Source organism: Pelobates fuscus, chromosome 7 (assembly GCF_036172605.1).
Source record: "Pelobates fuscus isolate aPelFus1 chromosome 7, aPelFus1.pri, whole genome shotgun sequence".
NCBI lineage: Eukaryota > Metazoa > Chordata > Amphibia > Anura > Pelobatidae > Pelobates > Pelobates fuscus.
The window spans coordinates 6,171,441-6,186,797 of NC_086323.1; the positions used below are offsets into that span (position 1 = coordinate 6,171,441).

Here is a 15,357-nt window from a genome sequence, read left to right on the forward strand (position 1 = left end):
ACATACAGCCACAATACTTTCCCACAATGCATCCTTGTTTCCTTTTCTCTGTCCTGGAGATAATTAGAGAAGTAATTCAATTATCTCCCAGGACAAAGGCAAGACTCCATTATGCACGTGGTGATACAAAACAGACTATCACTTTAAAATACACAAAGTTACTTTTTGCACATAAAACACAGACATGTAACATATCCCCAGATAGCTCAGGTCTGAGTGCACATTATTAGGTGAATGGCACTCAGACCACACAAATACAGTGTTACAAAAACCTTATTTCACTGTGTGCCTTTAAGTGCTATTTGCACCTTTTTCTCTTCAATACAGCCGTTCGTATGGTTCAGCACGAATCCTTTGTGTAAACGTATAGATGGCCGCCATTTCGGGACTTTGCACGTGTTCGCGGCCATCTTACGTTCGAACAGCGGTGTTTGCCAGCAATCGTATGGAACTAAAAACGGAGACGCGAACAGGCGAACACCGCTGAGACCTCCAGGATATCATAACTACGTGCTGGACCTACCGAACGGCCCACAGTCGGTAAAGACGATTACTCCTCGCATGGGGAGTACAGCGACCCCCGGGGTAACTATGGATGGCAAGGGGTTCGTGGAGTTTTACAGTACGAACAGAGACCAACCGCAAGGCCTAAACGTATGGAACTATTTTCGGCTATAAAGTCTATGCGGTCGGTCAGAACTTTGGAACACCATAACTCCCGAACCGTTCATCCGAACGAGCCAGTTTTCGGATATGTTGCTCCCCTGAACGAGGTCTATCCAGCGGTGCAGGATTTAAAGGCGTACCCCCTGGTTTTGGGGTACTTCCAGAACTTGGGTGCAGATGTGTATAATATAATTGTTTTAACTGTTTATCTGAGGGGAGGGGACATGTGGGTTGCACCCAATATGTGATTGGTGATTTTATGCCTCCCCCTTTTTGTATGTGACCACAATAAAAAGCAGGCTGGGCATCCCAGTCCTCAGTTCTTGTTTGACCCTCAAATCGTAGCCTTGACTCGTTTTGTGGGCAGAAGGGTATCCTAGCTGTGCTATAGCTAGTGGGATTATTCTATATTTACAGGACTCGTATGGAATACTATGGAAAGCAGCTTCTCCCTTCTTCAGCAATAGGAATCCAGACTACTAAGCGGTCCAACTCTCAGCAAGACTAAGGGTAACCGTAACATTTAGTGGCAGCGGTGGGATTATCCTGGATTTCCTAGGAGAGGTACGGAACGGATGGAGAGCGCTTACGAAAAATTGAAGCGTACAACCCTAAAGGATTTACTTGAAAGCAGAGGAGGGTACGCCAGCAACCGGGATTGTTCGGGAAAGCCTCCCACTATATGGGCCGAACCCACCCATAGAACTGGTGCAGAAGTTAATGGCAGAGGCGGACGAGGATATACAAAAGGCTCGAGCCCACGAGCTCAACCTAGCCAACGCACACCACAATGCTGAAGCCCCGCAGGTAATTGTTCCTGTCGAAAATGCTGGGAGGCCCAAGATACCCTATGCTGCATTTCGACCCTTCCTAGAGAGCGAGACCGGAATAGATGAATACTTGGCGGACTTCGAAAGACAATGTGCCCTGCACCAGATTCCTCACAGAGAATGGCCCACGATATTGTCCGGGAAACTATCCGGGCGAGCCCTGGAAGCCTTTCGTACTCTGGGTGCTGAGGAAGTGACACAGTATGCGCTAGTTAAAGAGACACTGTTAAGACGGTACGCTGTAACTCCCGACACGTATCGCCGACAGTTGCGGTGCACGAAAAAGAAGCCTAACGATACCCATATGGAATGGGCGCACCGAATGCGGAGAGCGGCAAATCACTGGATGAGCGGCAGTAAAGCTGTGACTGGTGAGCAAATTTTACAATTGTTTCTCTTAGAACATTTTTATAATGGCATGGAGCAGCAGGGGAAGGAATGGCTGCGAGACAGGCGACCTTCTACCCTAGAAGAAGCAGCCAAATTGGCCGATGAACATTATGACTCTCGTCTGCACGAACCCACGAACTACCGAGCTCCCGCACGGGTCGAGCCCAGAGAGGTTTACCGTGCACCCCCTCGTGCTGAATTTTGAGCCCCGGTGCCTGCAGGGCCCACTCGACACCCAGGACCACCCACTAACAACTCTGATCGTCCCAGACCGACTTGCCACCGATGCAAGCAACCAGGGCATTTCATGGCTAACTGCCCCCTTAATACGCACCAGACCCCCAGGAATTGCAATTACCCCTCTGGGTCATATCGTCCTGCCCGGGCCCTCTGTGTTAACCAAGAGGCCCCTATGGAGGAATATTTGGGGCCGCTTCACGAGGCGGACCCTGTATATGCTGCTTCAGACAACCGCCAGCACCATCGGCAGAAGGTATGGCTCGAGGGGCGATCTACAGAGGGATTGAGAGACACAGGTGCTACTATCACGCTGGTACAGAGCCATTTGGTACCAGAGCACAGGCAATCAGGACAGACTGTGGGCGTTAAGAGTGGCGGGGGGGGATGTGTACAAAATTCCGACAGCTAAAGTGCATCTTGATTGGGGAGCGGGAAAGGGGGCTGTGAACGTGGGCATAATAGATAATTTACCTGCCGAAGTACTACTGGGTAACGATTTGGGCCCCATGACTTCTGCCTATGCTCCAGTATACAACAACGAGGCGAACCCAGTGACTACCCGAGCCCAAGCCCGGACAGAGCGAGAACTCTCACCAGTGCGGGAGACACAGGTAAGACCTACCCCGACCTTGCCTGACATGTTAGGCCCCATACCCTGGGACACCCCCGATGCTTTCGAGACAGAGTCTAAGACTGACCCGACCTTACAAAAGTACCGAGAACGAGCAGAGACCGGAGGGGGCGGGGCAGATAACAAAACATTTTTGTGGGAAAAAGGGAAACTATACCGCTTGACAGAGAAAAAGGGACAACGTAGGCGACAGCTGGTAGTGCCCCACAAGTACCGACGAGAAATCCTCAAGATAGGACAAGACATCCCCTTGGCAGGCCACCTAGCTGTAACCCGTACACTACACCGCATTACCCACACGTTCTTCTGGCCAGGGGTACACGCTGACGTTAGGACTTACTGTAATACTTGCGATGTGTGTCAACGAGTAGGAAGGCGAGGCGATCACCCTAAAGCCCATCTAGTCAATATGCCCATTATAGAGGAACCCTTCAGCAGGGTTGCTATTGACCTAGTAGGACCACTGGCTACCCCTAGTCCCTCCAGTAAGCGCTACATCCTTACCGTAGTGGACTACGCGACCCGATACCCCGAGGCTGTCGCCCTATCCAACATCCAAGCGGATACGGTAGCGAATGCCCTAGTACAAGTGTTCTCTCGGGTAGGATTTCCAAAAGAAATCCTGTCCGACCGAGGCACCCAATTTACGGCCGAATTGACCCAACAACTCTGGCAGGTGTGCAAAATTAAGTCCCTCCTGAGCTCCCCATACCACCCCCAGACGAACGGACTTTGTGAGAGGTTCAATGGGACCCTCAAACAAATGCTCAAGACGTTCACTCAGGAATACCGAGACTGGGAACGCTTCCTGCCGCACCTCCTATTTGCGTATCGGGAGGTGCCCCAGGAAACAACAGGGTTCTCTCCCTTCGAGTTGCTCTACGGAAGGAAGGTACGGGGACCACTAAACCTGATCCGGGAGCGAGAGATAGAAACTGACGGTGTCCCCATTGTGCCATACGTGCTGGAACTCAGAGACCGAATGGAGCAATTAGCCAAATCAGTACAGGCTAACCTCCAGTCGGCCCAGAGAAGACAGAGGGTATGGTACGATCGGGGGGCCCGAAGGAGAATCTTCACCATAGGACAAAAGGTGTTAGTACTTAAGCCTGTGAAGACCGACAAATTGCAGGCGTCCTGGCAGGGCCCTTACCAGATCGTAGAGAAGCGTGGAGACACCACTTGTGTAATAGCCAGCTGCCACGACAACAATCTTAGGAAGACGTTCCATGTAAACATGCTCAAAGAATACTTGGAGCGACCCGAGAACGTGACGGCCATATGTTGCTTAACCAGCTCCTACAGCTTAACCAACTCCTACAGTCCAAAAATCTCACTTTCTCCCAGAAGCCAGGGTACCAGGTAGATACTCCGGGACAAGCTCCCTTACGCCAGGCCCCGTACCGAATCCCCGAGGCAGTTAGGACAGGAATGAAGAAGGAGATCGATGAGATGCTCCAACTCAGGGTAATTGAGCCCTCCGATAGTCCATGGGCCTCCCCGGTTGTCCTGGTGCCCAAGAAAGATGGGACAACCTGGTTTTGCGTAGACTATCGGAGGCTCAATGAAAAGACAGTGACGGACGCTTACCCTATGCCCAGGGTAGACGAGCTACTTGATCGTATAGCCAGGGGAAATTATCTGACCACCATAGACCTCTGCAAGGGTTACTGGCAGATTCCCCTGGCCCCGGAGGCTATCCCCAAGTCGGCATTCGTCACCCCATTCGGCTTATACCAGTTTAAGGTGATGCCGTTTGGGATGAAGAATGCCCCAGCTACATTCCAGCGCTTGGTTGATAGACTCCTGGATGGCTTCCAGAGTTTTGCTTGCGCATACCTGGACGACATAGCGATCCACAGTGAGTCCTGGGAGGACCACTTAGCTCACGTAGGAATGGTTCTGGATCAGATCAGGGCTGCTGGCCTGACTCTGAAGCCAGAAAAATGACACTTTGGGATGGCCGAGGTACAGTACCTGGGTCACCGGGTGGGGTGTGGGAAACAGCGACCAGAGCCAGCCAAGATAGAAGCTGTCGCCAACTGGCCTACTCCCATCACTAAGACTCAGGTCCTAGCCTTCCTGGGCACGGCAGGGTACTACAGACGGTTTGTACCGGACTACAGCACACTGGCCAAACCACTGACTGACCTGACCAAGAAAAACTTACCTCAACAGGTCCTGTGGTCTCCCCACTGTGAAACGGCTTTCCAGGCCCTCAAAAATGCTTTGGTTAATGCTCCTGTCTTGGCGGCCCCAGCTCTTAACAAACGTTTTATCGTCCATACAGACGCTTCCATGTTCGGGCTGGGAGCCGTCCTCAGACAAGTAGGTGAAGACGGAGGGGAGCATCCAGTTGCCTACATCAGCCGGAAGCTCCTGTCCCGCAAAGTCAGCTATGCAGCGGTCGAAAAGGAGTGCTTGGCTTTGGTGTGGGCATTAAAGAAATTTGACTCCCTATTTATATGGACAAGAGTTCACTCTGGTCACCGACCATAACCCGTTGGTGTGGCTAAACCGGGTCTCAGGCGATAACGGCAGACTATTACGTTGGAGTTTATCGTTGCAACCCTTCAATTTCACCATCACATACAGACCTGGGAAACAGAATGGCAAAGCCGACGGGTTGTCCAGACAAACAGACCTCAGCCCAGCATAGCCAGCGGTCTGGACAGCCTTAGTCTGCCCCGAAAAGGGGTCAGACAGTGTCTGCCAGAGTGTTCCACAAAAAGGGAGCACTGTTACAAAAACCTTATTTCACTGTGTGCCTTTAAGTGCTATTTGCACCTTTTTCTCTTCATTGCAGCCGTTCGTATGGTTCAGCACAAATCCTTTGTGTAAACGTATAGATGGCCGCCATTTCGGGACTTTGCACGTGTTCGCGGCCATCTTACGTTCGAACAGCGGTGTTTGCCAGCAATCGCATGGAACTAAAAATGGAGACGCGAACAGGCGAACACCGCTGAGACCTCCAGGATATCATAACTACGTGCTGGGCCTACCGAACGGCCCACAGTCGGTAAAGACGATTACTCCTCGCATGGGAAGTACAGCGACCCCCGGGGTAACTATGGATGGCAAGGGGTTCGTAGAGTTTTACAGTACGAACAGAGACCGACCGCAAGGCCTAAACGTATGGAACTATTTTCGGCTATAAAGTCTGTGCGGTCGGTCAGAACTTTGGAACACCATAACTCCCGAACCGTTCATCCGAACGAGCCAGTTTTCGGATATGTTGCTCCCCTGAACGAGGTCTATCCAGCGGTGCAGGATTTAAAGGCGTACCCCCTGGTTTTGGGGTACTTCCAGAACTTGGGTGCAGATGTGTATAATATAATTGTTTTAACTGTTTATCTGAGGGGAGGGGACATGTGGGTTGCACCCAATATGTGATTGGTGATTTTATGCCTCCCCCTTTTTGTATGTGACCACAATAAAAAGCAGGCTGGGCATCCCAGTCCTCAGTTCTTGTTTGACCCTCAAATCGTAGCCTTGACTCGTTTCGTGGGCAGAAGGGTATCCTAGCTGTGCTATAGCTAGTGGGATTATTCTATATTTACAGGACTCGTATGGAATACTATGGAAAACAGCTTCTCCCTTCTTCAGCAATAGGAATCCAGACTACTAAGCGGTCCAACTCTCAGCAAGACTAAGGGTAACCGTAACATACAGTTTAATTGCCATGGAGCTAAAGTCTTTAATTATACGAACAGGCTCCATGGCAGGCTATCTGGGTTAAAGCATTCACATAAAACAAACTACCAAATTTACATGCATTCATTTAATCCATACGAATTAGAACCAGGGGCTGGAGGTTCAGCGGTGCCTGCACGTAAAATTGTCCGGGTTTGGTGCATGAAAGCGGGGCAGAAAAGCGCTGGCTGCCCGGGGAGCTCCAGACCAGCGCCACCTAGCGGCCGCTAAGTGTAACAGCGGCCACACAGTTAACAGGCAATTAACCGCAGCTTCAGGGAGGTAAATTGGCAGCACACTCCAGCTCCTGGGTGGCCAATTAACGGCGCCGTCCGGCTTTCCACGGCTCTGGGGAGGTTGGTAAACGTCTGTTTGTTCGGTAGATGGAATCTACCGAACTGCTGTGCAGAAAGGGAGAAATAAATCCTTCTGCACAGTAAAATTAACCCTTTAGCTGCCGGTCCATAATCTAAAGGCAGCAGGCGAGCAACCAGGCTTCTCCAGTTCACAGTGGCGAAGTTGGTTTCGCCACAGTGTATTTCGTGTGGATACAGTATCAGTGTATATCGCGGGGGATACAGTATCCGTGTATTTCGTGTGGATACAGTATCAGTGTATCTCGCTATGGATACAGTATCAGTGTATTTAGCTGTGGATATAGTATCAGTGTATCTCGCTGTGGATACAGTATCAGTGTATCTCGCTGTGGATACAGTATCAGTGTATATCGCTGTGGATACAGTATCAGTGTATCTCGCTGTGGATACAGTATCTGTATTTCACGGTGGATACAGTATCAGTGTATTTCGTGTGGATACATTATCAGTGTGTTTCGCTGTGGATACAGTATCAGTGTATTTCGCTGTGGATACAGTATCAGTGTATGTCCTTGTGGTTACAGTATCAGTGTATGTCCTTGTGGTTACAGTATCAGTGTATTTCGTGTGGATACAGTATCAGTGTATCTCGCGTGGATACAGTATCAGTGTATCTCGCTGTGGATACAGTATCAGTGTATCTCGCTGTGGATACAGTATCAGTGTATCTCGCTGTGGATACAGTATCAGTGTATCTCGCTGTGGATACAGTATCAGTGTATCTCGCTGTGGATACAGTATCAGTGTATTTCGCTGTGGATACAGTATCAGTGTATTTTGTGTGGATACAGTATCAGTGTATCTCGCTGTGGATACAGTCTCAGTGTATCTCGCTGTGGATACAGGATCAGTGTATTTCGTGTGGATACAGGATCAGTGTATTTCGTGTGGATACAGTATCAGTGTATATCGCGGTGGATACAGTATCAGTGTATATCGCGGTGGATACAGTATCAGTGTATCTCGCTGTGGATAAGGTATCAGTGTATTTCGCTGTGGATACAATATCAGTGTATTTAGCTGTGGATACAATATCAGTGTATCTCGCTGTGGATACAGTATCAGGGTATTTCGCTGTGGATATAGTATCAGTGTATCTCGCTGTGGATACAGTATCAGTGTATATCGCTGTGGATATAGTATCAGTGTATGTCCTTGTGGTTACAGTGTCCGTGTATTTCGCTGTGGATATAGTATCAGTGTATCTCGCTATGGATACAGTATCAGTGTATCTCGCTGTGGATACAGTATCAGTGTATCTCGCGGTGGATACAGTATCAGTGTATTTCGCTGTGGATACAGTATCAGTGTATTTTGTGTGGATACAGTATCAGTGTATTTTGTGTGGATACAGTATCAGTGTATCTCGCTGTGGATACAGTATCAGTGTATCTCGCTGTGGATACAGTCTCAGTGTATCTCGCTGTGGATACAGGATCAGTGTATTTCGTGTGGATACAGTATCAGTGTATATCGCGGTGGATACAGTATCAGTGTATATCGCGGTGGATACAGTATCAGTGTATCTCGCTGTGGATAAGGTATCAGTGTATTTCGCTGTGGATACAATATCAGTGTATCTCGCTGTGGATACAGTATCAGGGTATTTCGCTGTGGATATAGTATCAGTGTATCTCGCTGTGGATACAGTATCAGTGTATATCGCTGTGGATATAGTATCAGTGTATGTCCTTGTGGTTACAGTGTCAGTGTATTTCGCTGTGGATATAGTATCAGTGTATCTCGCTATGGATACAGTATCAGTGTATCTTGCTGTGGATACAGTATCAGTGTATCTCGCTGTGGATACAGTATCAGTGTATCTCGCTGTGGATATAGTATCAGTGTATCTCGCTGTGGATACAGTATCAGTGTATATCACGGTGGATATAGTATCAGTGTATGTTCTTGTAGTTACAGTATCAGTGTATCTCGCTGTGGATATAGTATCAGTGTATCTCGCTGTGGATACAGTATCAGTGTATCTCGCTGTGGATACAGTATCAGTGTATATCACGGTGGATATAGTATCAGTGTATGTTCTTGTGGTTACAGTATCAGTGTATCTCGCTGTGGATATAGTATCAGTGTATCTCGCTGTGGATACAGCATCAGTGTATTTCGCTGTGGATATAGTATCAGTGTATTTCGCTGTGGATATAGTATCAGTGTATGTCCCTGTAACAGCACCCCTAGACACACAAGGGGTTAAACAGTCGTTTAGAGGATATTCCCTTCCAGATACACAGGCAGCTACTGCAAGCACCAATCTCCTGAACAGGAAATTAATTCTCCAACACCCGAACTGGAAACACACGAATTCCCCAGATAGCTTAGATCTGAGTGCACATTATTACCGAATGGCGCTCAGATCCCATACATACAGTTCAATCGCCATGGAGCCAAAGTCTTTCGGTATACGAATGGGCTCCATGGCTTAGCTATCTGGGGTAGCGCTGTTCACACAATAAAAAAAACGAATGGACCGGCATTCGGTTAAATGACCAAAGGCAGGAGAAGGGAGGTCGGCGGCTCAGCGGTGTTCGCGCAAATAAGTGTCCGTTTTCACTTCCATAGTTTTGTAGCTGAACACCGCTGGCCGTTCGGGAGTTTAAGATGGCCGCTGCCACCTGTTCGGTTATACGAACAGCGACCACCCAGCGTTCATCAATTAAGCTGCGGTTAACCGCAGCTTCTGGGAGGTAAATCCCTGGCACACTCCTTGCCCAGGTGGTCCCTTCATTCGTGCTTTGGTTCAGTAGATTCAATCTACCGAACGCCCAGGCAGAAAGGCACGAACAAGCCTTTCTCCATGGAAAATAAAAGGTTTTTAATGCGGGGCCATAGTCCAGTATCAGTGTATATCGCTGTGGATAGAGTATCAGTGTATATCGCTGTGGATAGAGTATCAGTGTATATCGCTGTGGATATAGTATCAGTGTATGTCCCTGTGGTTACAGTATCAGTGTATTTCACTGTGGATATAGTATCAGGGTATTTCGCTGTGGATATAGTATCAGTGTATTTCGCTGTGGATACAGTATCAGTGTAAATCGCTGTGGATATAGTATCAGTGTAAATCGCTGTGGATACAGTATCAGTGTATGTCCCTGTGGATATAGTATCAATGTATTTCGCTGTTTAACATTTAATCTCTCTCTCCCACAGATATATTTACAGGCTGGATAGCACAGACGCTGGGCACAGATATTCTGACAGAGACGTGGCAGCCGAGAGGGGACGAGTTGCCATCGAACTGTTCCCTAGCACACCATGTGTTTAATATAAAGAGACTCACATTACCGAGCCATTCTTCCTTCTACTCAAGTCACGATCACTCCAAGTGGTGCGTTTCCAGATTAGCCACAGCCCCATGGACATGCATTGGGGACCTAAACCGAAATCCTAGCCAGATCTGGAGGAGCGGGGGATTCATCTGTACACAAAACAAATTCATATACAATGCCTTTAGTAGGATGGTGTCCTATTATAAAGCGTGTATCCCCTTGTAGAAGTAGGTTTTTATATCATATAGTTATAATACATGGAAAACTAATATAAAGAAACTATAATGCAGGTTGCGTTTATATTACACACGCTAACCATTTCACACTAACAGGTTATAGAAAAAAAATATAGGGTATGTAAAAGGCTTAGTGTGCATGTTGTGTGTTAGCGTAAGTGTGAGGGCCACTTTAACAGGGGGACTGTCAGTTCTTGTTTTACTTTCCCTATACTTAACAAATATGTAATTTGTGAGGTTTGAAAAATAAAGGTACATGTAAAAATCCACATTGCTTTATTCATGCCTCCATCTTAGCTCCCTGACAATCATTTGTATAAGCTCCGCCCCTTGCACCTGTCTGTCAGCACACAGAAATCTTACAGCAGCCATTGAAAACTGTGTGCCCGCATGTTGCTGCCCTAGAACTCCTGTGATTTGAGTTGTAGACTATCAACATTTGGGGAGGGGAGTTTGAGATCTATGGTCTACAGAGATAAGAAGAAATTAAACAAGGAGGGATACTTATGAAAGTGTTTCGGAAAGTGAGAGTTACAGTCTGTCATTTTGATTATATTGATTCAAATGTAACGGGTTCCCCTTTCCTGCCCCACACTGTGTCTTGAGAAATTATTACTAACCGACTCGTGCTAGGGCATTAAACTGCAATGTTGTGTTTCCTATTCTGTTATAAAACAAGAATAAGCAACTATATTACAATATTTTCAGAAAAGGTCAGTAAGAAAAATGTACACACAAACATTTTAATATATTTATCAAAAAAAGCAAAAGTTACAAACTGTGACAGATCCCTCTGTCTTGGACTTACATGGAACTACTATTACTTTGTTTGCTTGATTCGTGTTATTTTATTTGATTTGTGATTTTCCCCGTTCGTATGGACTCCCTACACTTCCCCTGAAACTACCGAACAAAACTCCCGAACGGCCGGCCACCCACTAGAGAAGAGTGCTGCTGGTTAACCTCTTGGCCCCATTAGACGTTGAGGTTAACCGAAGACACCTCTTAATTGGTGCCTGTAGCTGAGTGGCCGCCAATCGGATCCCGAACACGAGGTTGCGGCCATTTTAAATACACAAACGCTCAGCGGTGTTCGATGATAAACGCATGGAACCCAAAACGGACACTATTTGGCACAAACACTGCTGAAGCTGCCGACCTCCCTTCTCCTTCGGTAGAAAACCCACAAAAACCCTATGTTCGGTACTTTTATTCACGAAAAGCCATACCCCAGATAGCCATCCCGTGGAGTCTATTCGTATGGAGAACAGACTTTGTGAACACTTTGACTCTGATATAGATTATTTTAAGCAAACAAATATGTTTGAATGACTATCTGTTCCTGTCCAAATCTGAGATGATTAAATTGCGTATACGCAGAAGTAAATTCACACTGACACATGCAGTTCAGGTTAAAACAACGTGTTTTTGTTGCGAACGGCGGCTGTAGCGGGCCAGGGGTAGCTCGCTCGGTTACCTATGCCAAGATACGGCGTTCACCTGGAATGGAACTGGTTAACATACGTGGAGACCCATTCCTCCCCCAGTAACTGGATGACACACTAGGCTTTATAATTTTCCCCACCACACAAGGACATTGTCCCCTCCCAGGGGTCCCAGAGCGGCACCAGAACTCTGGTCCCTTTGTCCGTTGTTCCCGCCACCCAAACACAGGGTTTCCCACTTTTGGGAACAGGGGGTCTTCTTCCCAGGATCCTTTTATGCCTGGGAGCCAAAGTGCAGGAGAAGGGGGGGTCGTTGTCCCTTTGTTTCCCAGGCATGGAAAGCCCGCCACTTAGGGTCTTCCTCCCATGAGCCTCTTTACCTGGGAAGCACCACACGGGAAAATGTGACAAAACCCCTGTTTTATGAATGCCCAGACTTTTGTATTTCGTCTGCTGTTCGTGTAGTTAGCCCTATTTCGCCCATTCCTAAAAAAACAAACAAACTACCGAACAGCCAGACCACCCGCACTGGGAGTGTGCAGCTCATTAATCGCCCAGAAGCTGCAGTTAACCACAAATATTTGTCGAACAACTGGGTGGCCGCCGTTTGTTTGAACGAACATGTGGCGGCGGCCATTTTGAACTGACGAACGCCCAGCGATGTTTGGTCGTTGACTGCGTGGAACTATTTTCGGTCACAATTTCACACGAACACTGCTGGGACTATCTAACTTCCACCTCGTTCGTTTATATATACACGAATGCTGTGCCGTTCGGTACATTGAACTCACGAAAGAGACCGACCCCAGCTAGCTCAATCTATGGAGCTAACTGTGTTCGTGGGGTCTCAGAGCTGTTCGACTATATGGAGCTACCTGGGGATATGTTGAATGATGGGGTTCCGTTCAGGCAAAACAAAGTTATGTATTTTAATTTACTTTTGTTACTTTTGTAAAATATAAATATTTTCTCTACCTGGAGATAATTAAGTTTGCTCAGGCCACTTAACCCAATTATCTCCAGGATAGAGAGGAGGGATTTCACTGTTCATGTGGGAGTGTGTAATATTTTGCTGTAAGATGGTCCCTGTGGGAGTAACCCTTGCTGGAGGACCTGCATAAAAGCTGAGCTGTGGCCATCAATAAACCAGATAGTTTTACCCCTTCATGAACTCTTGGCTCATGTTTGGGGGATTGGGAGCTATAATTCACAACACCTTCGTGTTTAATTGGATTTCGGGAGACGATGCATAGATTTACTCAGCTGGAGTGTAAGATATCCGTAACAGAAACCCCCTGCCTCTTTTTTCCCCAGGTACAGATAGCCTGCAAAGCCCGCCATTGTCCCCAAAGGACGTCCACACCAATACCTAGGGACCCCCGTAAAGGTACCTGCCTCGAAAAGCCTCCGTTGGCGGGGTCACCGTGTAAAACCAGGCAAGGGAAGCATCTTTCGGGGTAAGAATGCTCACCCTGGTTGGTGCTCGTTTATACGAATGACGGACACCCAGGGAAGCACTCATTAATTACTTCCCTTGCGGTTTCATGCTTATGTTGCGAGTTGTGAACATTCTAATTGATTGGTGCGAACATTCCAATTGGCAACCGAACGAGGTTTGAAGCAATCCGCGAATGTTCCCCCTGGATGGCGTTTGCCAATATGAATGGCTGCCCAGGGGAGGCATGCGCCAAGGCTTCCCTTGGGGTTTGTGGTTTTGACACCTTGTTACGAGGTGCGAACGTTCTAAACCAACATTCTAAATGAGGTATCGGGGTGGGCCTCGTTTGTGAGGTGAATTAATTCCCTTCGTGGAAAACCTCCTGTGACAGACTGCCTGGCACTCTGACCGGGTACCTCCATCAATCGCTGCTTTCTAGTACTTGCGAGTACCATAAGCACTGCACTGGAACACTATAACCACCGTAAACCCCACAAGCTTCCGCAGCTTGGTTGGGGTCTTGCTGTCCTCTGCCCACCCTGGACCCATGGCCAGGATCCAGCTTCCAGTGGGTAGACCTCTCCTTGTCCAGAGAGCGAAGCAGGCTGCTCTTATAAGAGCAAGTGTTGTGATCCAAGAGAGTATAGTGAAATATAACAATCCCCAGAGTGTGAATATAGCTCTCCAATCCCCCAAACTTGAGCCTAGACTTCATGAAGGGTAAAATGAATCTCATTTATTGGGAGCCACAACTGGCATTATATGCATGTCCCCATGCAAGGGGGAGGGACTACAACATAAAATCACAGACCAATAACAACAGGGATTAAATGCATGACACTCTCATATACAACATACAATCCCTCCCCTCTGCCTGGGAGATAATTGAGTCAGATACTGTATTAACTCAATTATCTCCAGGCAGAAAAAAACACACATTCTCACAAAACCCCAAAAGTACCCCAAAACACATAAAATCCCCACAACTGTTACATCCCTTGGAAGCCCTGATCTGGGTGACCAACATATCCAAAAATCACCCAGTTCAGTTCAGGGGTTCAGGAATTCTATGGAAGTCACATTTTTACCAACTGCACACATGGTCCCATGCCCAAAACAGTTCCAGAGAATCAGGCTGTGCGGTCGGTCTACTTCGGGGATTCAAAGTAAAATATAAAATACCAAACGTATATGTGACGGACCACCTGGCACTCCGACCGGTACCTCCGTCAATTGCTGCTTTCTAGTACTTGCGAGTACCATCAGCACTGTACTGGAACACCATAACCACCGTAAAGCCCACGAACCGCCGTAGCTTGGTTGAGGTCTCACTGTCCTCCACCCACCCTGGGCCCAAGACCAGGATCCAGCTTCCAGTGGGTAGGCCTCTCCTAGTCCAGAGAGCGTAACAGGAGCAGCTCTTACAAGAGCTAGTGATTATACTCAGGGGAGTATAGTGATTATAGCAATCCCCAGAGTGTGGTTCTCCAATCCTCCAATCCTCCGAAACTTCATGAACATGCAAGATGATCTGAGAGTTTAATGGTACAGGTTGGATTTTTATACAACTTTTCAGGCCAGAGGAACACCCACTGGACCTGATGGGGCACAGGACACAAATTGTACAGACCAATGAAAACAATGTAACAATGCCTGACACTCCCACATAAAGCACACAATCCCTCCCATCTGCTTGGTAGATAATTGGATCAGTAAATGTACTAATTCTAATCCAATTATCTCCAAGCACAGAAAAAACACACTTTTTCTAAAACACCCCAAAAGTACCGTACATATACATAAAACCCCACAAACATTACATCCCCTGATAGCCCTGATCTGGGTGACCAACATATCCAAAACTCACCCAGATCAGTTAAGGGGTTCAGGAATTTCCTGGAAACCCAAAACAGTTCCAGAGAATTAGGACTAACAGTCGGTCTCTCTGTCTGGAGTACAAAAGTACATACTTCACATGAACAGAGCCTTTTAAAGTATTTAAGCAAGGTCTATTGTAGGGGCCATAGTCATAGGGTAGGAGGCTGGCAAACAGGCCCCTCCAAAAGCCAGTGATGAGGTTACTTTCGTCACAGTCAGCCTTTCATCGCAGACCTTAAAAGACAT

At 47.5% G+C, this 15,357-nt stretch overlaps 1 protein-coding gene across 1 annotated transcript in view; it reads left to right on the forward strand.

The window, feature by feature from the left end:
• The window catches only part of DNASE2B (deoxyribonuclease 2 beta), a 61,610-nt gene extending 50,991 nt beyond the window's left edge, over window positions 1–10,619 (forward strand). Inside the window, exon 6 of the mRNA XM_063427139.1 lies at window positions 9,996–10,619. Coding sequence (XP_063283209.1) covers window positions 9,996–10,339 — 344 coding nt within the window. The 3' untranslated portion in view covers window positions 10,340–10,619. The remainder of the gene's footprint in view (window positions 1–9,995) is intronic.
• The last annotated feature ends 4,738 nt before the right edge of the window (window positions 10,620–15,357 follow it).